General features: G+C 36.4%; 1 protein-coding gene across 1 annotated transcript in view; it reads left to right on the top strand.

Moving 5' to 3' along the window:
• MAP3K2 (mitogen-activated protein kinase kinase kinase 2) overlaps positions 1-24,626 on the top strand; it is an 86,893-nt gene that overhangs the window by 28,523 nt on the left and 33,744 nt on the right. The window contains exon 2 of the mRNA XM_061199124.1: positions 23,029-23,097. Coding sequence (XP_061055107.1) covers positions 23,091-23,097 — 7 coding nt within the window. The 5' untranslated portion in view covers positions 23,029-23,090. The remainder of the gene's footprint in view (positions 1-23,028; positions 23,098-24,626) is intronic.

Consider the following 24,626-nt stretch of genomic DNA (forward strand, 5'->3'; position numbering starts at 1 on the left):
ACGAAATGGAGGTATTTACAATGTTAGTAGATCATTTAAAATAAAAAATAAAACCCTACATTTTAAAAGTAAATGGTTGCGGGACTTACCTGGTGGTGCAGTAGTTAAGAATCTGCCTGCCAATGCAGGGGACACAGGTTCGAGCCTTGGTCCAGGAAGATCCCACATGCCGCGGAGCAACTAAGCCCATGCGCCACAACTACTGAAGCCCGTGCGCCTAGAGCCCATGCTCTGCAACAAGAGAAGCCACCACAATGAGAAGCCCACGCACTGCAATGAAGAGTAGCCCTCACTCGCCACAACTAGAGAAAGCCCGCACGCAGCAACAAAGATCCAATGCAGCCAAAAAAAAAAAAAAAAAAGGTTGCATTTGAAGGAAAGCACAGTGTAGGATCATTAAGTTTAGATTTGAGTCTTGTTGGGATTTTGCAAGAAGTAAGTGTTTTGGGGTGTTTCTTTGGTATTTTTTAAATTGTAGTAAAATAAAAATAACTTAAAATTTACTGTCTTCACTATTTTTTTAAGTGTACAGTACAGTGGCATTAAATATATTAGCATTGTTGTACAACCATCACCACCATCCTTTTCTAGAACTCTTTTCATCTTGCAAAACTGAAACTCTAGACCCATTAAAGAAAAACTCCTCCTTTTCTTCTGACCCCAGCCCCTGACAACCACCTTTCTCATTTATGTCTGTATGAATTTGATTACTCTAGGTACCTCAAATAAGTAGAATCATACAGTATTTGTATTTTTGTTGGCTGGCTTATTTCACTTAGTAAAATATCCTTAAAGTTTATCCATGTTGTAGCATATGTCAAAATCTACTTCCTTTTTAAGGCTGAATAATACTTCATTGTATACACATACACCATGTTTTGTTTATCCATTCATCTGTCAGTGAGCGCTTGGGTTGCTTTTAACATTTTGGCTATTGTAAATAATGCTCCTATGAAAATGGAAGTACAAAAACCTGTTTGAGTCCCTGCTTTCAATTCTTGTGGGTATATACCCAGAAGTGGAATTGCTGGATCATATGGTAACTTAGTTTTTAATTTTTTGAGGAACCACCATACTGTTTTCCATAGTGACTGCATCATTTTACATTCCCACCAACAGTACACAAGAGTTCCAATTTCTCCACATCTTTGCCAACATTTATTATTTTCTTTTTTCTTGATAGTAGCCATTGTAACGGGTGTGAGATGGTATTTCATTGTGGTTTTGATTTGCATTAGTTTCCCTAATGGTTAGTGATATTGAGCATCTTTTCATATTCTTATTGGCCATTTGTATACCTTCTTTGGAGAAATGTCTAGTCAAGTCCTTTGCCCACTTTTTAATCATGTTATTTGTTTTTTTGTTGTTGAATTGTAAGAGTTTTTTATATATTTGGACGTTAACCTCTTATCAGATAAATGGTTTGCAAATGTCTTGTCACATTCCTTTTCACCTTGCTGATTGTGTCCTTTGAGGCACAGAAGTTTAAAATTTTTTAAAGTTATATTAAGGTGTAATTGATAAAAAAAAATAACTGCACATATTTAATGTATACAATTTTATGAGTTTGGACATATATGAACACCCATGATACCATCACCACTATCAGAGTAATAGACATATCCAACACCTCCCCCAAATTCCTTGTGTCCCCCTCCCCCCCTTTTTTTTGCTGGTGGTAAGAGCACTTAACATATTTACCTTTTTAACAAAATTTTAAGTGCACAATACCATATTAATAACTTCAGGTGTTGTACAGCACATCTCTAGAACTTAATCATCAGCATAACTGAAACTTTATATACATTGAATAACAATGCCCCATTTTCACCACCTGCTGGCCCCCTAACCCCACAACTATTTTATTCTCTGCTTCTATGAATTTGACTGTTTTAGATACCTCATATAAGTGGAATCATGCGTTATTTGTCTTTCTATGACTGGATTGTTTCACTTAACATAGTGTCCTCCAGGTTCATCCATGAGATGTTTTAAATTTTGATGAACTTCAGTTTATCTATTTTTTCTTTTGTTGACTGTGCTTTTGGTGTCACATCCAAGACATTGTTGCAAAAATGAAGCTTTCCCTCTATATTTTCTTTTAAGAGTTTTATAGTTTTAGCTCTTACATTTAGGTTTATGATCCATTTTAAGGTAATTTTTATATTTGGTGTAAAGTAAGGCTACTTTTTTTTTTTTTTTGCATGTGAATGTCTAGTTTTCCCATCACCAAATGTTTAAAAAACTGTTCTTTCCCTGTTACATAGTCTTGGCACCCTTGTCAAAAGTTATTTGACCAAATATACAAGGGTTTAATTCTGGACTCTATTCCATTGGTCTTTACGCCAGCACCACATGTTGTTTTGATTACTGTAACTTTGTAGTGCGTTTTGAAATCAGGAAGTGTGAGTCCTCCTATTTTGTTCTTTTTCAGGATTGTTTTGGCTATTTGGCATCCTTTGAGATTCCTTATGAACTTTTGGATGGGTTTTTCTATTTCCGCAAAAAAAAAAATCATTGGGATTTTGATAAGGATTGCATTGAATATGTAGATCACTTTGGATAGTACTGACATCTTAGTATTAAGTTTTCTCATCTGTGAACATGGGATGTGTTTCCACTTATTTATGTCTTTTTAATTTATTTCAGCAGCATTCGGTAGTTTTCATTGTATAAGTCTTTCACTGCCTTGGTTAAGTTAATTTCTAAGTATTTTATTCTTTTTGATGCTATTGTAAATGGAATTTTCTTAATTTCATTTTCAGGTTGTTCATAGTGTATAGAAATGTAACTGATTTTTGTGTGTTGATCTTGTATCCTGCAGTGTTGTTGAATTTGTTTATTAGCTCCAGCACTCTGTGTGTGTTTGTGTGTGTGTACAGTCTTCAGGTATTTCTACATATAAGATCATGTCACCTTCAAACAGAGATCATTTTACTTACTTCATTCCGATTTGGAGGCCTATTTCTTTTCATGCCTAATTGCTCTTACTACAACTTCCAATGCTATGTTGAATAAAAGTGGCAAAGTGGGCATCTGTGTCTTGTTCCTAATCTCAACCAGGAAAAGCTAAGGGGAAATGCTTTCAGTCTTTCACAGTGGAGTATGATGTTGGGTATAGGCTTTTCTTATATGATGTTTATTATGTTTAGGAAGTTTCCTTCTGTTGCTAGTTTGTTGAGTGTTTTTATCATAAAAGAGTATTGAATTTTGTTAAATGCTTTTTCTGCATCAGTTGAGATGATTGTGTGTTTTTTCCGCTTCCTTCCACTGATGTGATATATTACATTGACTTTTCATTTGTTGAACCATCCTGCCTTTTTTTTTTTTTAAAGGCTTTTAAATTAATTAATTAATTAATTAATTTTTGGCTGTGTTGGGTCTTCGTTTCTGTGCGAGGGTTTTCTCTAGTTGCGGCAAGCGGGGGCCACTCTTCATCGCGGTACGCGGACCTCTCACTATCGCTGCCTCTCTTGTTGTGGAGCACAGGCCCCAGACGCGCAGGCTCAGTAGTTGTGGCTCACGGGCCTAGTTGCTCCGCGGCATGTGGGATCTTCCCAGACCAGGGCTTGAACCCGTTTCCCCTGCATTGGCAGGCAGATTCTCAACCACTGCGCCACCAGGGAAGCCCCATCCTGCCTTGTAATAATCCATCCCACTTGGTTGTGATGAATACTCCTTTTAATATGTTGCTTAGTTTGGTTTCCTAGTACTTTGTTGAGGATTTTTGCATCAGTATTCATAAGAGATAATTGGTCTATAGTTTTTCTGTAAAGGCTTTGTCTGGTTTTGGTATCAGGGTAATATTGGCCTCATCCAGTGAGTTAGGAAGTGTTCCTTCCATCTGGATCTGGACTTTTCTTTTTTTTATAAATTTATCTATTCATTTATTTTATTTTTGGTTGCGTTGGGTCTTCATTGCTGTGCGCGGGCTTTCTCTAGTTGCGGCGAGTGGGGGCTATTCTTTGTTGCAGTGCACGGGCTTCTCATTGCGGTGGCTTCTCTTGTTGCGGAGCACAGGCTCTCAGCATGCAGGCTTCAGTAGCTGCAGCACATGGGCTCAGTAGTTGTGGCTCGCAGGCTCTAGAGCGCAGGATCAGTAGTTGTGGCGCATGGGCTTAGTTGCTCCGCGGCGTGTGGGATCTTCCTGGACCAGGGCTCAAACCCGTGTCCCCTGCATTGGCAGGCAGATTCTTAACCACTGTGCCACCAGGGAAGTCCCTGGGCTTCTCTTCTTTGGAGGGTTTTTTTTTTTTTTTTTGGCAATGCTACATGGCATGTGGGATCTTAGTTCCCCAACCAGGGATCAGACCCTTGCACTCCCTGCAGTGCAAGCATGGAGTCCTAACCACTGGACTGCCAGGGAATTCCCTGATCCTTTTTATTTCTGTAATGTTCCCTCTTTCATTTTTGATTCTAGTTATTCGAATCTTTTCTTTTTTCTTTGTCTAGCTAAAGATTTGTCCATTTTGTTGATCTTTTCGAAGAATCAACTCTTGGGTTTTATTGATTTTTCTCTGTTGTTTATCTCTTCTCTATTTTGCTTCTCTCTGCTCTGATCTTTATTATTTCTTTCCTTTTGCTAGCTTTGGCTTTAGTTTGTTCTTTTTCTAGTTCCTCAGGATGTAGAGTTAGGTCATTGATTTGAAATCTTTTTTTTTTTTTTAATTAATTAATTTATTTATTTAATTTTTGGCTGTGTTGGGTCTTTGTTGCTTGGCGAGCGAGGGCTACTCTTCGTTGCGGTCCGCGGGCTTCTCACTGTGGTGGCTTCTCTTGTTGCGGAGCACGGGCTCTAGGCACATGGGCTTCAGTAGTTGCAGCACGCAGGCTCAGTAGTTGTGGCTTATGGGCTCTAGGGCGCAGGCTCAGTAGTTGTGGCGCACAGGCTTAGTTGCTCCATGGCATGTGGGATCTTCCCGGACCAGGGCTTGAACCTGTGTCCCCTGCATTGGCAGGCAGATTCTTAACCACTGCGCCACCAGGGAAGTCCCTTGAAATCTTTTTTTTTAATGTGTGCATTTACAGCTATAAATTTCTCCCTTAGCATTGCTTTTACTGCATCCCAAAAGTGTTGGTATGTTGTGTTTTCATTTTCACTTGTTTCTGGATATTTTCTAATTTCCCTTATGATTTCTCCTTTGACTTCTTTGGCTGATTAAGAGTTTGCTGTTTAATTTCTACATATTTGTGACTTTTCCAGTTTTTCTTCTGCTATTGATTTCTAGTTCCATTCATTGTGCTTGGAAAAAATATTTTGAGTTCAATCTTACTAAATTTTTAAGACTTTTTTTGTGGCCTAACATATGATCTATCCTAGAGAATATTCCATGTGGAGTTGAGAAGAATATATATTCTGTTTTGGGGTGGAGTGTTCTGTATACGTCTGTTAGGTCTAATTGCTCGTAGTGTTGTTTAAGTCTTCTGTTTGCTTATTGATCTGTGTGGTTGTTCTATCCATTATTGAAAGTGGGGTATTGAGTGAACTGTTGTTATTGTTTAAGTATGTCTATTTGTTTCTTCAATTCTATCAGTTTGCTTCATATATTTTGGAGCACTGATATTTATCATTGTTATATCTTTTTCATGAATTGACCCTTTTGTTAGTGTTTAATGTTCTTCTTTGTCTCTTGTAACAATTTTTGACTTACAGTCTGTTCTGTTTGATATTAGTATAGCCACTCTGGTTTTCTTCTCTTTCTATTTGCACGGAATATCTTTTTCTGTCCTTTCACATGAAACCTATTGTGTCGTTACATCTAAAGTGAGTCTCTTGTAGACAGCATACAGGAACATCATGCTTTTTAAATTCGTTCTGCCAATCTGTGCCTGTTGATTGGAATGCTTAATTACTTTACAGATAAAGTAATTACTGATAAAGAAGGCATTTTGTTTTTTGTATTTTTTTGTCCCTCATTTTCTCCATCTCTGCCTATCTTTGTGTTTAGTTGATTTTTCTGTAGTGATGCAGTTTGATTTTTCTCACCTTTTTTTTTTTTAAATCTGTGTTCTGTTGGGTTTGTGTGTGTGTGTGTGTGTGTGTGTGTGGTTACCATGAGGTTGCATATAACATCCTAAAGTTATAACAGTTTGTTTTGAATTGAAATCAACTTAACTTCAATCACATACGAAAACTCTACTTCTGTATAGTTCTGTTCATCCCTGTTTATTGTCAGTGTCACAAATTACATTTTTATGCATTGTGTTCCCATTAATGTAGATTTAAAATTATTTTTGTGCATTTGTCTTTTATATCCTGTAGAAAATAAAAAGTGAAGTTACAGACCAATATTGCAGTAATGCCGGTTTTTATATTTGCCCATGTATTTACCTTTACGGGAGGTCTTTATCTTCATATATCTTAGAGTTACTGTCTAGTGTTTTTTCATTTGAACATGAAGAAAGTCCATAGCATTTCTTGTAGGGCAGTACTAATAGTAATGAACTTCGTTAGCTCTTGGTAGATACAGAATTCTTCGTTGGCATTTTTTTTCTTTTAGCACTTTTAATGTATCATCCCACTGTCTTGTGGCCTCCACAGTTTCTACTGGTAATTCTTTTGAGGATCTACATGATGAGTGACTTTTCTCTAGCTGCTTTCAAGATTCTCTCTGTCTTTCAACAGTTTGATTATATTGTGTCTTGGTGTAGATCTGCCTGGGTTGTCCTACCTGGAATTTATTGAACTCCTTGGATTTGTAAATTCGTGTCTTCTATCACATTTGGCAAGTTTTTGGCCATTACTTCTTCATGTAATCTCTCTGCCCCTTTCACTCTCTCTTCTTCTCAGACTCCTATAATGTTTATATTGATATATTGGTCTGATTGATGGTGTCCCATAAGTTCCTTAGGCTCTGTTCACTTTTCTTTATTATATTTTTCTATTCCTCAGCCTTGATAATTTCAAATGTTCTATATTTAAGTTTGCTGATTTGTCTTTTTACTCAAGTCTACTGTTGAACCCCTTTATTTTATTTTTCAGCTCTGGAATTTGTTTGGTTCCCTTTTGTAATTTTTTTTTGTTGATAATGTAATTTTGTTTATATATTGTTTTCCTTGTTTCTTTTTTCTTTGTGTTTTCTTTTAGCTTTTTAAACATATTTAAGACAGTTGTTTCAAAGTCTTTATCCAGTAAGTTCATCACCTATGCTTCTCTAGGGCTGGTTTTGCCACTTTATTTTTCTTCCTTTGAATGGGCCATGTTCTCCTGTTTTTTGTATGCTTTGTCATTTTTTGTTGAAAATTAATCATTTGAAAAAACGATCACTTCTCCCTGCCTTTGCAGACTTGTTCTGTGTCTGTCAGACCAGTCTTTCACTAGTAAGCCGAGTGTGCTTTGGGGCTTAGGATCAGCCCAGTGTGAAGGCTTTTTGTCTTCTCAGGCCTTTTCTGGGCATACCTTTTGCTAAATCTCCATGTGACTTCTTCAGTTCCCCCATATCCACAACTGCTTTTTTTTTTTTTTTTTAAATGCTGATCCCAGTCTGTCTACCATTAACCTCCAACGGAGGTTAACAGGGTCCCACTGTCCCGCATCTTGTACCCCAAACTCTGACCTTTCTGCTATATCTGACACTCCTTTTTTAAAAAAATTTATTTATTTTGGCCACACCACATGTGCAGTCTTAGTTGCCTGACCAGGGATTGAACCTGTGTCCCCTGCAGTGGAAGTGCAGACTCTTAGCCACTGGACTGCCAAGGAAGTCCCCACAACTGCTTTTAAAGGTCTTAAATTTCCAAAGAATCTTCCCCTTGAATCTTCTCCTCAGGGCCCTAGATGATCTGTTGTATGTATCATAATCTTTTGTTCCAGGCATCTGCAGGTCTGTAGGCCCCCTGCAGTTTACCCACATAGTACTGGCGTCTTTTCCATCTGAGTTCTGAGTTAGGTACAACAGAGAGCAGTCAGTCCTTCAAGCAGCTCCCAGCAGCTTAGAACACTGCAAAGAAATTTGCTTTGTTCCGTCTAGTTTGGGGGAGGGATTTGGGAACCAGGCTGTTTGCTCCAGACCAAGACTGTGTAGGGAGGGGGTGGAGCAAGGTCAAATAAAAATGCCACAAAATTTGTTTCTATTTTGAATGTAGCTTTTACTTGATTAGATATTTACTTGGTTGTTGTAGTTGTTTAACTGTTTTCCAGAGCTCCTAGTTTAACTGTTTTCCAGAGCTCCTATTTCACCAGCTTTCAGCTGATTTTAAATGTTCTGTGGGGGAATAAGGGCTTGGAGCTTCATAGTCCATCATGTTGCTGGTGTCACTCCTGAGTATCTTATTTCTTTATATTGCCTAATAATAGTCTACTGTATAGATATACCACATTTTTCTTATCAGTTCTTCAGGTGATGGACATTTGGGTTGGTTCCACTTTTTACTTCTATAAATAATGCTGCAGTGAATCCATTCAGTTTTGACGGAAAGACACTCCATGCATCAAAAATGTCCTCTCCATTTTATAAATCTTAAGTAATAACATATTAAATAAAAGTGTAAGTATTTTAAATATACTTTAAAGTTTTAAAGTATGTAAGTATATATGTATAGGCAGAATGGCATTTGTATTGTTAGAATGGCATCACTTTATAGCTCATACATCTCTGTTTAGTTAGTATTTTATTTTTGTCTGGAAATATCAATCAACATTTACATAGATATAAAAAGTTAATTTTTGCCTCTGTGTTAATTATCTATTCTGCATAAGAAGTTTCCTCAAAACTCAGGGGTTTAAAACAGCAAGCATTTGTTATCTCACAGTTTATGTGGAGCAGGAATCAGAGCACAGCTTATCTGGGTACTTTTGGCTCTGGATTCCTTACAAGGCTGCAGTGAGTTTTTTGGCCATGCTGTAGTCATTTTAAGGCTCACCTGGGGTGTGACCTGCTTCCTCATTCAGTTGGCTATTGGCAGGCTTAAGTCCCTGTTGGATGTTGGGCGAGATATTGTTTCTTTGCCATGGGAGCCTTTCCATAGGGCAGCTTACAGAATGTTGTCTGGCTTTCTTCAGAGGGTGTTACCGAGAGAGAGAGAGCAAGATAGAAGTCAGTCTTCTTGTAACCTAATTTCAGAGACGACATCTCATCATTTTTTTTCCTGTTCTTTTTGTTAAAAAGAGAGTCACTAGATCCAGTTGTGCTTAACAGGAGGACATTACACAAGAACATGAATACAAGTTTTCAGTATGCCACCTTGTTGAAGTGAATGCTTATAAGTGAGGTTTTGGACAGCGAGGAACACTGTGATATAAAGGCTTTTCCCTAATCTAAGCCTAAATGATTTTAGATAAAGACCTTAGATAGGTTGTGAGTGACATGAAATGTGCGGTCAGTGTAAATTATTTTGTTTGGAAAGCTTCAGAAGATTATAGAGTGTTAATATTTTAATATAAATTATAGTTTTCATTTTTAGCGTATATTTTTGTGGGTTTAGTGTTTGAGAAAGTTGTTTGAATTATTGAGTTTCAGAAATAGGTTACTTTGTTTTAAGTGTATTTTGATTAGATCCTGGAATGAGAATGATTCCAGGACAAAGGATGTATTTTGGAAAATAAAGCCACATACAATCAAAATTTTAAAAAACTTTTTTACATGATACATAGAATATAGGTCATCTTTGCTTAGACTGAATCTTTATAGGCTGAAATGTCATGAGATGCTCTCAATTTACTGTCAGCTTCTCATACACCACTTTTATAGATCTCATTTAACTTGTAATTTATTCATATCAGGACAGAGTCTTCTAATCATTGTTAGTTTCCTATAAACGTGAAAGTCATTAAAATCTTGTTAGAACAGTTTAACAAATTTAGATTGAGTACCAGTTTTGACTGTCGTTTGTTGGTGAGGATAAAGAGTTACATAACATTTGGTTTGATCTCAGTGAATTCATGATCTGCTTGCGGATGGGGGTGTGCTTAATTATAATGAAATGCACTTTAAATAATTAGTCATAATACAGTATGGCAAAATACTGTCACGCAGTTGGGTATTTCTTACCTATATTTTAGTGACATATCTCTGTTAACATGCATGACACTACAGCAGTGTCTTTTCCTCTTTTCTTTATTGGTCCATGGGCTTTTTGAGTGTGGAGTGCAAAACTGTCTTACTAATGTCTTGCTCATTTTCTTATAGTGTGAGTATTTGTGTAGACCTTTTTTCCCCTGTTCTTTTATTATTATTTTTTTCCCTGTTCTTTTAGATTTAGTTTTTTATCTTTGCAAGCTAACTTCTCTCTTCTCTTATCCCCCACCTCCCACTTTTTTGCTTTCTGTCTTTCATTCTAAAATACTCAGCACCGTCTATGAGCCAGGCACTGTCCTGTGCATAGGAGATGCAGTAATCAACCATATCAATAAAGTCTCTGTTCTTAAGGCTCTTGTGTGCCATTGGGGGTGGAGATACAATAAATAAGTAAATTAACTAAATTAGAAGTATTTTTGTATCATGATAAGTTCTATCAAGAAGCAAAAATAAGATGATGTAAAAAAAATAATTGAGTGAGTGGGAGAAATATTTTATATTGGATGGTCAGTAGACATGAGCAGCCATTTAAGGACTTGGGGAAAGACTCTTAGATGTAGAAAAAGCAAGTGCAGAGGCCCTAAGTTGGGTGTTGTGAATTGAACAAAGTCAAATTGGTTATGCACAATTATTGTGTTCTTTTAGGTAAATAAAAGTAGCTACCAGTCAGTGAAGTTAAGTGAAGATCAGCTGCTTCCTTGTAATTTATTGGCTTATAATGAAAGTAAACCTTAGACTAAATTCTGCCAAATATAATAGACTTTTATTTCGCCAACATTTATTAGCAAGCAAGTTCAAAAATAGTAAGTGCCATTTGCTTTGTAAACATGTTAACTTCCCAACTTTCTCTCCTTAAGTTACTTCAGCCATACCTTGCATGAAAGATTCACTTGATATATAGATGCAACAAAATTGTAGAGGCAGGAGTTGGTTAATCTTATTGGTGGCATCAAATAACCAGAATCCTCAAAATGAATGACTGACCTTGGCACTATCTTTAAGAATATAGGCTTTGACAGAAATAAACCAACACACCTACGGTCAGTTAATCTTCGACAAAGGAGGCAAGAATATACAGTGGGAAAAAGACAGTCTGTTCAGCAAGTGGTGCTGGGAAAACTGGACGGCCGTGTGTAAATCAGTGACGTTAGAACACACCCTCACACCACACACACAAATAAACGCAAGATGGCTTAAAGACTTAAATGTAAGATATAACACCATGAAACTCCTATAAGAGAACACAGGCAAAACATTGTCTGACATAAATCATACCAATGTTTAGGTCAGTCTCCCAAGGCAATAGAAATGAAAGCAAAAATAAACAGATGTGATGTAATCAAACTTATAAGCTTTTGCACAGCAAAGGAAACCGTAAACAGAATGAAAAGACAACCTATGGACTGGGAGAAAATATTTGCAAATGATGCGACCTACCAGTGCTTAATTTCCAAAATATACAAACAGCTCATACAGCTCAATAACAAGAAAAGAAACAACCCAATCAGAAAGTGGGCAGAAGACCTAAATAGACATTTCTCCAAAGAAGACGTACAGATGGCCAACAGGCACATAAAAAGATACTCAAATTGCTAATTATTAGAGAAATGCAAATCAAAACTACAATGAGGTACCACCTCACACCAGTCAGAATGTCCATCGTTAAAAAGTCTACAAATAACAAATGCTAGAGAGGGTGTGGAGAAAAGGGAACCCTCCTACACTGTTGGTGGGAATGTAAATTGGTGCAGCCACTATGGAAAACAGTATGGAGTTCCTTAAAAAACTAAAAATAGAATTGCCATATGATCCAGCAATCCCATTCCTGGACATATATTGGGACAAAAAGATGCATGCACCCCAGTGTTCATAGCAGCACTATTTACAACAGCCAAGACATGGAAACAACCTAAATGTCCATTGACAGATGAATGGATAAAGAAGATGTGGTATATATACACACTGGAATACTACTCAGCCATAAAAAAGAGTGAAATAATGCCATTTGCAGCAACATGGATGGACTTAGAGATTATCATATTAAGTGAAGTAAGTTAGGCAGAGAAAGACAAATATCATGTGGTATTACTTACATGTGGAATCTAAAATATGACACAAACGAACGTACTTACGAAACAGAAACAGGCTCACAGACATAGAAAACAAACTTGTGGTTACTAAAGGGGAAAGGGGGTGGGGAGGGATAAATTAGGAGTTTGGGATTAGCAGATTCAAGCTAATCTATATAAAATAGATTTTAAAAAAGGTTCTGTATAGCACAGGGAACCATAATAAACTATAATCAGTATCCTGTAATAAACCAAAAGAATATGAAAAAGAATATGTATATATATATATGTGTAACTGAATTCCTTTGCTGTACACCAGAAACTAGCGGCGTAAATCAACTATAATTCAGTAAAAACATTCTAAAAATTTTAAAAAGAGAGTAAAGAATATGTTGTTCATGCAAGAGTAGAGGAGTGTTTCTTTGGTATTTTAGCCGGTCTACTTATTTGAACCCCACCAGTTTCATGAATGAAAACTCATTTCTAATATCTTTCATGCCAGTTAATCACCACCAGAACACACATGCGCATTTTTATCACTTATTATGCAAATAATAAAGGCTCTGATGTTGGGAATAAAATGAAAAAGGATAGCAGAGACAGTACTAACTGGAATGTAGCCTTTCTGAATAAATAGTAACTGTGCGTATTCCAGTTTTGTCAGTTGACCTAATAATGGTCTTTATAGCATTGTTCCCCTCTAGTACAGGATCCACTCTAGGGTCAGGATGGATAAAGTTGCCATGTCTCTTTACTCTCCTTGAATCTGCAACTTTTCCATAGCCCTTCTTTGACTTCTGTCTCACTGGCATTTTTGAGGAATGCAATCTCCCTTTTTGTTTAAATACAATGTTTCTTATTTTTTATTTGTCTAAAGTTTCTTTATGAATTGTATTTAGGTTATACATTCTCAGAAAACTGCTTAGTTTATGTTGTGTCCTTCTCAGAGTATCGCATCTAGAGACACAGGATGTTCATCCGTCCTTTATATGTGATGTTAATTTTGATCACCTCATCAAGGACTTGCCCAAATTCTCCACTATATACTTACTGACTCCATTAAATTTGTTAGAGTGAAGATACCATAAACAGAGTGTAAGGAGAAGACACAGACCATAATGAACATATCCAACAAAGTTTTTGTATCTAAAATTTTAAAATGTGCAAAATACGTAAGCAGTCATTTTACAAAAGAGGGTATCAAAGTGGCCAGTAAACCAATGAAAATGGTACTCAACATCATTAATCATCAGATAAATGTAAATTAAAACTATAGTGAGATATTACACAACCACCAGAATGACTAATAGTGTTGCTGAGGATGTGGAAGAACTGGAACTCTCTTACATTGCTGGTGAGAGTATATATATTTAACACAATCACTTTGAAGAAATGTTCGGCCATAACTGCTAAAGCTAACTATATGCATGTCTTAGAGATCTAGCAGTTCCCTCCTTGGGTATATATCCAACAGAAATATGTATTTATGTTTACCAAAAGGCATGTTCAAAGAGGTTCATAGAAGTTTTATTTGTAATAGCCAGTAACTGGAAACAACCTTCATGTCCATCAGTAGTAGAATGGGTAAATTAGTTGAGGTATAGGCTTATAATGGAATATTACACAGCAATGAAAGTGAACAAAATACTTATACAGATAATGTGGAAGAATTTCAGAGACATAAGATATCAAGTGAAAATAAATACAGGGAATTCCCTGGTGGTCCATTGGTTAGGACTCCATGCTTTCACTGCCAAGGTCGTGGGTTCAGTCGCTGGTCGGGGAACTAAGATCCTGCAAGCTGCACAGTGTGGCCAAAAAAAGAAAAAAAAGAAAAAAATACCAAGAGTTTGTCTTGTATGATTCAACTAACATGAAATTTTAAAAGGCAAAACTAATCTATGGCAATAAATGTCAAGATAATGGTTACCCTTGTGGGGAAAGGGTGACTGGGAATGGGTACAAAGGAGCCTTTATGGGTCCCAGAAATGTCTATATTTTTGTCTGTTTTGTGGTTATGTGGGTAAATGCATATGTAAAATGTATACTTAAAATTTGTTCACTTTAGGTAAGTTCTGCATTCAAAAACTAAGGGTGGTAGGTAGAAAACGATGTTTATACCTCTGTTCCCTTCTAAGAGTTTTATAGATTTAGCTTTTCCATTTAGTCTTTGATCCATTTTGAATTAATTTTTACATATCATTTGAAGTAGGGGTCCAACTTCATGCTTTGGCGTGTGGATATCCAGTTGTCCAGCACCTGTTATTGAAGACTGTTCTTTCCCCCATTGTCTTGGCACCCTTGTCAAAAATCATTTGACTATAGATGTTTGGGTTTATTTCTGGACTCTCATTTTCTATTCCACCAGTCTCTCTCCTTATGTCAGTACCCCCACTGTTTTGATTGCTATAATTTTGTAGTAATTTTTAAAATCAGGAAGTGTGAGTCCTCCAACTTTTTCTTTTTCAATATTGTTTTAGCTCTTCAGGGTCTCTTGTAGCTCCATATGAATTTAAAGATCAGCTTTTCCATTTCTGCAAAGATAGGCCATTGGAATTTTGATAGAGGATTTTGATAGAGATTGCATTGAATCTGTAGATCACTTTTTTTTTTTAGAGTATAATTGCTTTACAGTGGTGTGTTAGTTTCTGCTTTATAATGAATCTGTAGATCACTTTGAGAGTTTTGTCACCTTAAAAATATTTTGTTCCAATCCATGAACATGGGATGTCTTTCCGTATATTTAGATCTGTTTCAGTTTCTTTCAATAATGTTTTATAGTTTCCAGTGTACAGACTTTTTGTTATTCTTTTGATGCTGTTATAAATGGAATTTATTTCTAAATTTTATTTCTGTATTGTTCAGTGCTAGTGTATAGAAATATAACTGATTTTTCGGTGTTGATCTTGTATCCTACAACTGTGCTGAACTCATTCATTAGCTCTAATATTGTTTATGTGAACTTCTTAGATTTTCTGTATACAAGATTGTCAACTGCAAATAGGGATAGTTTTGCTTCTTATCCAGTCTGGATTCCTTTGATTTCATTTTCTTGCCTCATATTCTGACTAGGACCTCCAGTACAGTATTAAATATGAGCGGCAAGACTGGACATCCTTGCTTGTCCCTGATCTTAGGGGGCACATATGCAGTTTTTCATCATTAAGTATGATATTAGCTGTGGGTTTTTCATGGATCCCCTTTATCAGCTGGAGGAAATTTCCTTTTCTTCCTAGTCTTTTGAGTAGGCAGTTGGATTTTGGCACTTGCATTTTCTTTGTCTGTTGAGATGATCATGTATCTTTCTGTCTTTTATTCTATCAGTGTGGTTTATTACATTGATTTTTGTGTGCTGAACCTACCTTGCTTTTGTGGATTATATCCTAAATGTTCATGGTGTAGAGTCCCCTTTTTTAATGTTCTGGATTAGGTTTGCTAATATTTTGTTGAGGATTTTTCTATATTCACAAAGTTATCAATCTGTAGTTTTCTCTTGTAACGTGTTTGTCTGGTTTGGTTATCAGAGTAATACTAGGTTCAGTATTTTTTTTTTTTAATAATTGGTGGTAATTCTTTCTTAAATGTTTGAAGCCATCTATCTGGGTTAGGACTTCTTATTTGTGAAAAGTTTTAAAATTTCTAATTCAATTTCTTTATTTCATCCAGGTGATCTAATCCATTGATATACAGTTCTTCATAGTATTCCCTTATCCTTTTTATTTCTGTAAGTTTGGTAGTAATTCTCCTTTAATTCCTGCATTTAGATATTTGTATCTTCCCTCTTTTTTTCCTTGGTTAATCTAGCTAAAGTTTTGTCAATTTTATTGATCTTTTCAAAGAACCATTGTTTCATTGATTCAAAAAATTTCGATTGTGTTTTTATTTTTTTGGTCTGTTTCCACTTCTAATCCTTATTGTTTCTTTCGTTCTACTTGCTTTGGGTTTAACATGCTCATCTTTTTTTGGTGTTTTAAGGTAGAAGTTTAGTTTATTGATTTGAGATCTTTCTTTTTTTTTTAATATAAACACTAACAGTTACAAATTTCTCTCTCTCTCTCTTTTTTTTGGAGGGGGCCATGCTGCCTGGCTTGCGAGATCTTAGTTCCCCCACCAGGGATTGAACCCGGGCCACGGCAGTGAAAGTGCTGAGTCCTAACCACTGGACTGCCAGGGAGTTCCCAACAATTATAAATTTATCTTTAAGTTGTACTTTAGGTGTGTCCAATAATTTTCAGTATGTTTTGTTTTTATTTTCATTCTTCTCAAAGCATTTTCTAATTTTCCACGTGACTTCTTTTTTGTTCCATTGGTTCTTTAGGAATGTGTTGTTTAATTTTCACATATTTGTAAATTCCCCAAATTTCCTTCTATTATTGGCTTCTCATTTCATTGCATTGTTGTCAGGGAACATACATCATATTTCTTAAATCTATTTATACTTACTGAGATCAGTTTTATTGCCTAACAAGTGGTCTGTCCTGGAAAATGTTGTACATGTATTTGAGAAAAATGTGTATTTTTCTGTTTTGGGGTTGAGTGTTCTATAGATATAGTGCTCTATATCTATATAGCATTATTTTATCTTTATAGCATATTATAGCATTATTTAAGTCTTCGTTTTTCATTGATTTTCTGTTTACTTGTTTTATCCAGTATTGAAAATGAGGCATTGAAATCTCCAAGTGTTATATTTGAATTGTTTATTTCAAGTCTATCTTTTTTTTTTCCCATATATTTTGAGAGTCTGTTGTTAGGTGCATACATGTTCATAATTACTATATCGTGTTGATAAGTTGGTAATTTTTTCACTATAAATGTCCTTATTTGCCACTAATAATGATTTTGTAATATATTCTTTTTTTATATTTAATAATTATTTATTATTTGCAGTTATAGGAAACAAATTTTAAACAGATTTGCATACATGTTTTGTTGCTGTGATATATGAGAGACTGATCAATAAAAGACTGTCAAGCATAAAAATATCAATGTATTACATCAGGATAAAATTCTGTGGGGGAAGTGAAATGGAAGTATAATTTCAAGGAGTAAAAGGAATGATGTAAAATGTCTGATTGTTAAAGAGCTTGTCTTGTACTTTTAAAATGGATGATGGTGGCTCTCACATCATAATGATGCTTTTTTTCCCCCAACATCTTTATTGGAATATAATTGCTCTACAGTGGTGCATTAGCTTCTGCTGTATAACAAAGTGAATCAGCCATACATATACACATACCCCATATCCCCTTCCTCTTGTGTCACCCTCCCACCGTCCCTATCCCACCTCTGTAGGTGGTCACAAAGCACCAAGCTGATCTCGCTGTTCTATGCAGCTGCTTTCCACCAGCCATCCATTCTACATTTGGCAGTGTATATATGTCCATGCCACTCTCTCACCTTGTCCCAGCTCACCCCCCCATCCCTGTGTCCTCAATTCCACTCTCCACATCTATGTCTTTATTCCTGTTCTGCCCGTAGGTTCTTCAGAACCATTTTCTCTTTTTTTAAGATTCCATATATATGTTTTAGCATACGGTATTTGTTTTTCTCTTTCTGACTTACTCGGTATGACAGACTCTAGGTCCATCCACCTCACTACAAATAACTCAATTTCATTTCTTTTTATGGCTGAGTAATATTCCATTGTATATATGTGCCATATCTTCTTTATCCATTCATCTGTCGATGGACACTTAGGTTGCTTCCATGTCCTGGCTATTGTAAATAGCGCTGCAGTGAATACTGTGGTACATGACTCTTTTTGAATTATGGTTTTCTCAGGGTATATGCCCAGTAGTGGGATTACTGGGTCGTATGGTAGTTCTATTTTTAGTTTTTTAAGGAACCTCCATAATGTTCTCCATAGTGGCTGTATCAATTTACATTCCCACCAACAGTACAAGAGGGTCCCCTTTTCTCCACACCCTCTCCAGCATTTATTGTTTGTAGACTTTTTGATGATGGCCATTCTGACTGGTGTGAGGTGAAACTTCATTGTAGTTTTGATTTCATTTCTCTAATGATTAGTGATGTTGAGCATCCTTTCATGTGTTTGTTGGCAATCTGTATATCTTCTTTGGAGAAATGTCTGTTTAGGTCTTCTGCCCATTTTTGGATTGTTGTTTGTTTTTTTTGATATTGAGCTGCATGAGCTGCTTGTATATTTTGGAGATTAATCCTTTGTCAGTTGCTTCATTTGCAAATATTTTCTCCCATTCTGAGGGTTGTCTTTTCATCTTGTTTATGGTTTCCTTTGCTGTATGAAAGCTTTCAAGTTTCATTAGGTCCCATTTGTTTATTTTTGTTTTTATTTCCCTTTCTCTAGGAGGTGGGTCAAAAAGAATCTCGCTGAGATTTATGTCATAGAGTGTTCTTCCTATGTTTTCCTCTAAGGGTTTTATAGTGTCTGGCCTTACATTTAGGTCTTTAATCCATTTTGAGTTTATTTTTGTGTATGGTGTTAGGGAGTGTTCTAATTTCATTCTTTTACATGTAGCTGTCCAATTTTCCCAGCACCACTTATTGAAGAGGCTGTCTTTTCTCCATTGTATATTCTTGCCTCCTTTATCAAAGATAAGGTGACCATATGTGCGTGAGTTTATCTCTGGGCTTTCTATCCTGTTCCATTGATCTATATTTCTCATTTTGTGCCAGTACCATACTGTCTTGATTACTGTAGCTTTGTAGTATAGTCTGAAGTCAGGGAGTCTGATTCCTCCAGCTCTGTTTTTCTTTCTCAAGATTGCTTTTGCTATTCGGGGTCTTTTGTGTTTCCATACAAATTGTACAATTTTTTGTTCTAGTTCTGTGAAAAATGCCATTGGTAGTTTGATAGGGATTGCACTGAATGTGTAGATTGTTTTGAGAGGTATAGTCATTTTCACAATGTTGCTTCTTCCAATCCAGGAACATGGTATATCTCTCCATCTGTTTGTATCATCTTTAATTTCTTTCATCATTGTCTTATAGTTTTCTGCATACAGGTCTTTTGTCTCCGTAGGTAGGTTTATTCCTAGATATTTTATTCTTTTTGTTGCAGTGGTAAATGGGAGTGTTTCCTTAATTTCTCTTTCAGATTTTTCGTCATTAGTGTATAGGAATGCCAGAGATTTCTGTGCATTAATTTTGTATCCTGCTACTTTACGAAATTCATTGATTAGCTCTAGTATTTTTCTGGTAGCATCTTTAGGATTCTCTATGTATAGTATCATGTCATCTGCAAACAGTGACAGTTTTACTTCTTCTTTTCCAATTTGGATTCCTTTTATTTCTTTTTCTTCTCTGATTGCTGTGGCTAAAACTTCCAAAACTATGTTGAATAATAGTGGTGAGAGTGGGCAACCTTGTCTTGTTCCTGATCTTAGTGGAAATGGTTTCAGTTTTCACCATTGAGAACGATATTGGCTGTGGGTTTGTCATATATGGCCTTTATTATGTTGAGGTAAGTTCTCTCTATGCCTACTTTCTGGAGAGTTTTTATCATAAATGGGTGTTGAATTTTGTCAAAAGCTTTTTCTGCATCTATTTTGATGATCATATGGTTTTTCTCCTTCAGTTTGTTAATATGGTGTATCACATTGATTGATTTGCGTATATTGAAGAATCCTTGCATTCCTGGGATAAACCCTACTTAATTAGGGTGTATGATCCTTTTAATGTGCTGTTGGATTCTGTTTGCTAGTATTCTGTTGAGGATTTTTGCATCTATGTTCATTAGTGATATTGGCCTCTATGTTCATAAGTGATATTGGCCTGTAGTTTTCTTTCTTTGTGACATCTTTGTCTGGTTTTGGTATCAGGGTGATGGTGGCCCTGTAGAATGAGGTTGGGAGTGTTCCTCCCTCTGCCAAATTTTGGAAGAGTTTGAGAAAGATAGGTGTTAGCTCTTCTGTAAATGTTTGATAGAATTTGCCTGTGAAGCCATCTGGTCCTGGGCTTTTGTTTGTTGGAAGATTTTTAATCACAGTTTCATATTCAGTGCTTGTGTATAATATATTCTATTTTGTCTGCTATTAGTATAGCTACGTCTTCTTTGGCTACTGTTTGCATGGTATATCTTTTTACAGTCTTTTACTTTCAACCTGTTTTGTGCCTGAATCTATAATGTGTCTGATGTAGACAACATATAGTTAGATCATGTTTTTTAACCTAGTCTGCTAATCTCTGCCTTTTAACTGGTTTGTTCATTCCTCTTATATTTAATATAATTACACATAAGGTAAGATTACATCTGCCATTTTATGTTTGTGTTCTATGTGTTTTGTATCTTTTTTGTTGTTGTTCCTCATTCCTCCATTACTGCCTTCTTTGTGTTAAATAGATATTTTGTTGTGTGCTATTTTAATTCTCTCATTTCTTTTGCCATTTAAAAAAATGTATTCTTACATTTGGTAGTGTATATAGTGGGAAGCAGCCGCATAGCACAGGGAGATCAGCTCAGTGCTTTGTGACCACCTAGAGGTGTGGGATAGGGAGGGTGGGAGGGAGGGAGATGCAAGAGGGACGAGATATGGGAACATATGTATATGTATAACTGATTCACTTTGTTATAAAGCAGAAACTAACACACCATTGTAAAGCAATTATACTCCAATAAAGATGTTTAAAAAAAAAATGTATTCTTCAGTCCTTGACCTGGGGATTAAAATTAACATCTCAACTTAAAACAATGTAGTTTGAGTTAATGCCACTTAATTAGAGTGGCATACAAAACTTTCCTTTTAACTCCATCCCTCCTCTTTCCTTTGCACTATACACAGGGAAATTTGTGTATATTGTTGTACAAATTATATCTATATATTGTACACCCAACAACACGCTTATAATTATTGCTTTATGCAGTTTCTTTAAACTTGTCTATTAATTTCCTTCTGCTGTTTGTATAGAAAAGAGTTAACATAGCCTCACTGCTTATCCTTGGAATGAACTGCTTATCATTGGCTGGCATCTGAGAACTTGGATTTCAGGAGAGTTCCCACCTGCCTAACTGATAAGAATGGCTTATTGTGCCTAAGCTGCTTATACAAACAATATAGTTTATGCTGAACACTTGCTTTTCATCTGGGAATCTGGAATTTTGGTATGTGTCTAGTTAGTCTGACATTTAGGCTTCCTCAGGGTCAGTTTCTGTTGATTGCTTTTTCTCTGTGTATGGACTAATATCTTTGTATGTCTCATTTTTTTCTTGAAAACTGGACATTTAAAATATTATAATGGGCCACCTCTGGAAATCAGATTCTTCTCCCTCCCCAGTGGTTTTTTGTTTGTTTGTTTGTTTGTTTTTTGGCTGTGCCACGCAACATGCCAGATCTTAGTTCCCTGACCAGGGATTAAACCTCTGCCCCCTGCATTGGGAACATGGAGTCTTAACCACTGGACCACCAGGGAAGTCCCCTCCCCAGTGTTTTTTGTTTATTGTTCTTATTTGTTTGTTTAGTGACATTTCAGAACTCATTTTTTAAAGTCTGTATTCTTTGTCATATATGGTCACTGAAGACTGCTCTTAGTTTAGCTGTCAGCTAATGATCAGACAGAGATTTCCTTAGATACTTGGAACAGGTAAGTCTCGTCTCGAAGTCTTTTTTGAGTGGTTTTCTGTGTGTGTTGGGGCTGGCCTTTAACATTCTCCCAGGCATTTACAACTCCACCTTATCCTTTACTTACTGCTACACAGAGCCTCAGAGTTAGTCAGAGGTGAAAGCCGAGGGCCTTCTTAGGCCTTTCTTGAGTAAGCAACAGCCTTGGGCATTTGTGTACCTTCTAGAGTCCCAGGAGTCTGTTGGAGCTTTTCAGAGTTCCCTGTTGACATCTCATTCCTCAGCTTTTCTAAAAAATTTTTTTCTTAACCTATTGTTTGCCCAACTATTTTCCCCTTCCTCAGACAGTTGAGATATGTTGTCCCTGATTGATTTCAGCAAACACTCCAAGTTCTTTGCAATGGAAAAGCTTTGAGTCAGGTTAAATAAAGGCAGCCTTTCAAATGGGGTCTATCAGCCAACCATTAGATTGGTCAAATAATGACAGTTTTTTTGGAATCAGACTTTGAAGGCATTCCAGTTACATTCTGCCCTTTCCAGTTGCTGCCAGGCTGCTCATTTTCATGGTGACTGTGGGCTGTTGGTTTAGATTGCTACTTTGGAGCTGGGAGTAAGGGGCAGGGAGATAGGAATAGGGAAGGTCAGAACGCCACAAGGTTCTCTTTTTACTGTGACTCCTAAATGCTGCCCAGATTGCTGCAAACTTTTGGTTAATTCCTTTTTGTTGATTGTGATAATATTTTCTTTTATGGAGATTTGTAGGCCTTTACTATTTTGTTGATGTCTCTAAATATGACATTTGCCACTCAATCTTTATATCTGCCATTGCCCTGTGGGAAGTTCAGTTTTGTTTTTGTTTTTGTTTTGATATTTATTTATTTATTTTTGGCTGCGTTGGGTCTTAGTTGCGGTGCGCGAGCTTCTCTCTAGTTGTGATGCGCGGGCTCCGGAGCACGTGGGCTCAGTAGTTGTGGCATGCCAGCTTAGTTGCCCCGCTGCATGTGGGATCCTGGTTCCCCTACCAAGGATCAAACCTGCGTCCCCTGCATTGGAAGGCGGATTCTTATCCACTGGATCAACAGGGAAGTCCCAGAACTTGAGTTTATTAGATTATCTCTTAAGTTTTTTGACTCTCAAAAATCGTTTCGTTTTGTTTTGCTTTAGCTTAGATAGATAGGAACCTGAAAAATACTGAGGTAAATTTAATTTAAAATAATAATGATTTTCAGTTCCTTCTCAATAATTGAATATCTGGAAAAAAGAAAGCACTTCTCCCCAGCAAAATGTGTAAAGTATTAATATTGTACATTCACATTAGTGTTATTTATACTGACTTTTTTCTTTTTGTGGCTACCTCTTCTCTTTCTTCATCTTATTAACGTGTTCATCTTTTTATATTCTTAGGCAATAGAGAATGCTGATGAGAGAACCATTTCCCTAATTTTCAAATAGTCAAGGTGGTTGCCATGATGGGTGAGTTCCAACTAAAAGCATTTCTCATCTATAATTAAAGGATAAAATGGGAAGGAAAACTTTTTCTCTGTGTGTATGATAAGCTTTTTGTGAAGAAATTTTATGATTAAGTAGATTTATGTAATATTTACATTTATTTACTTAATAGATTTTCAATTAAAGCACTTTTTGTGTTGACTTTTACAGTTTTGGGATAACCAGTTTATGCAGGACATAGTATGGACATTCAAAATAAACTGTTAAGATGGATTGTGATTTTCTTAGAATCTGATGGCCAGAGAGAATACTTGGTAAAGAAACCTGACTTTTAAAGATTGAATAAATGCTGAAGAATGAATTGTTTTAATTACTTAACAGTGTAATAATATAGATAGGCTAAAGAAAATAGCTGCATAAAAATAATAAATCATAAAACTTTATAAAAGAATAGAGCAGTAAATCATTGGTGCTCGAAGAGGATATGTTTTACAACTCTTACGAATTTCCTATGGTGTCATAATGTTAATGGAAAGAGAGGCTAAAGTATGGGAATGGATTGTGGGTGTTCAGTTTATGTATCATTTTGTTTTCTTCTTTACTCTCTTTTCTTTCTTTTCTTTTCTTCTCTTTTCTCCTTGGGGTTGAGCATTCCAATGTGAGGCAGGGACTGGACAGTGAAACACTAGAAACAAATGGAGCAACTGGCCTGTCCTATCTTAAATGGGGAAAAATGGACTGGGTAGTTGGAAGCTAAGGTTTTAAACTTAGACCAGTATCTTATAACGATATCTTAATGCTGACATGTATTTGCCAATGTTTGTCTTTGTCACACTTTTCCTATCACTTGCTTAACAAATGTATCAATATTAGTCACGTGGATTTCCCTGGTTGGTGCAGTGGTTAAGAATCTGTCTGCTGGGGCTTCCCTGGTGGCGCAGTGGTTAAGAATCCACCTGCCAGTGCAGGGGACACAGGTTCAAGCCCTGGGCCGGGAAGATCCCACATGCCGCAGAGCAACTAAGCCTGTGGGCCACAACTACCGAAGCCCATGCGCTCTAGGCCTGCTGCTCTGCAACAAGAGAAGCCACCGCAATGAGAAGTCTGTGCACCACAACGAAGAGTAGCCCCTGCTCGCTGCAACTAGAGAAAGCCTGTGTGCAGCAACGAAGACCCAACGCAGCCAAAAATAAATAAATCAATTAAAAAAAATATATTAGTCACTCGTATATGTATATACATGGCATTTAGACCAAGGAGCTTTAATTTGTCCGTGTTCTTTAGTGGAAGAGCTAGCACACTTTCAGTGTGTCTGCTCGTGGCAAGTGTGTAAAACAAACCTCCACCTTCCTACTTTCTAAATTTCTCTTCTACTGTCTCTTTTATTTATTTATTTATTTATTTATTTAAATTTTTAAATTTTTGGCTGGGTTGGGTTTTCATTGCTGCGTGTAGGCTTTCTCTAGTTGCGGCGAGTGGGGGCTACTCTTCGTTGTGGTGCACAGGCTTCTCATTGCGGTGGCTTCTCTTGTTGTGGAGCACGGGCTCTAGGT

The sequence above is a fragment of the Eubalaena glacialis genome, chromosome 1 (genome assembly GCF_028564815.1).
Source record: "Eubalaena glacialis isolate mEubGla1 chromosome 1, mEubGla1.1.hap2.+ XY, whole genome shotgun sequence".
Lineage (NCBI taxonomy): Eukaryota > Metazoa > Chordata > Mammalia > Artiodactyla > Balaenidae > Eubalaena > Eubalaena glacialis.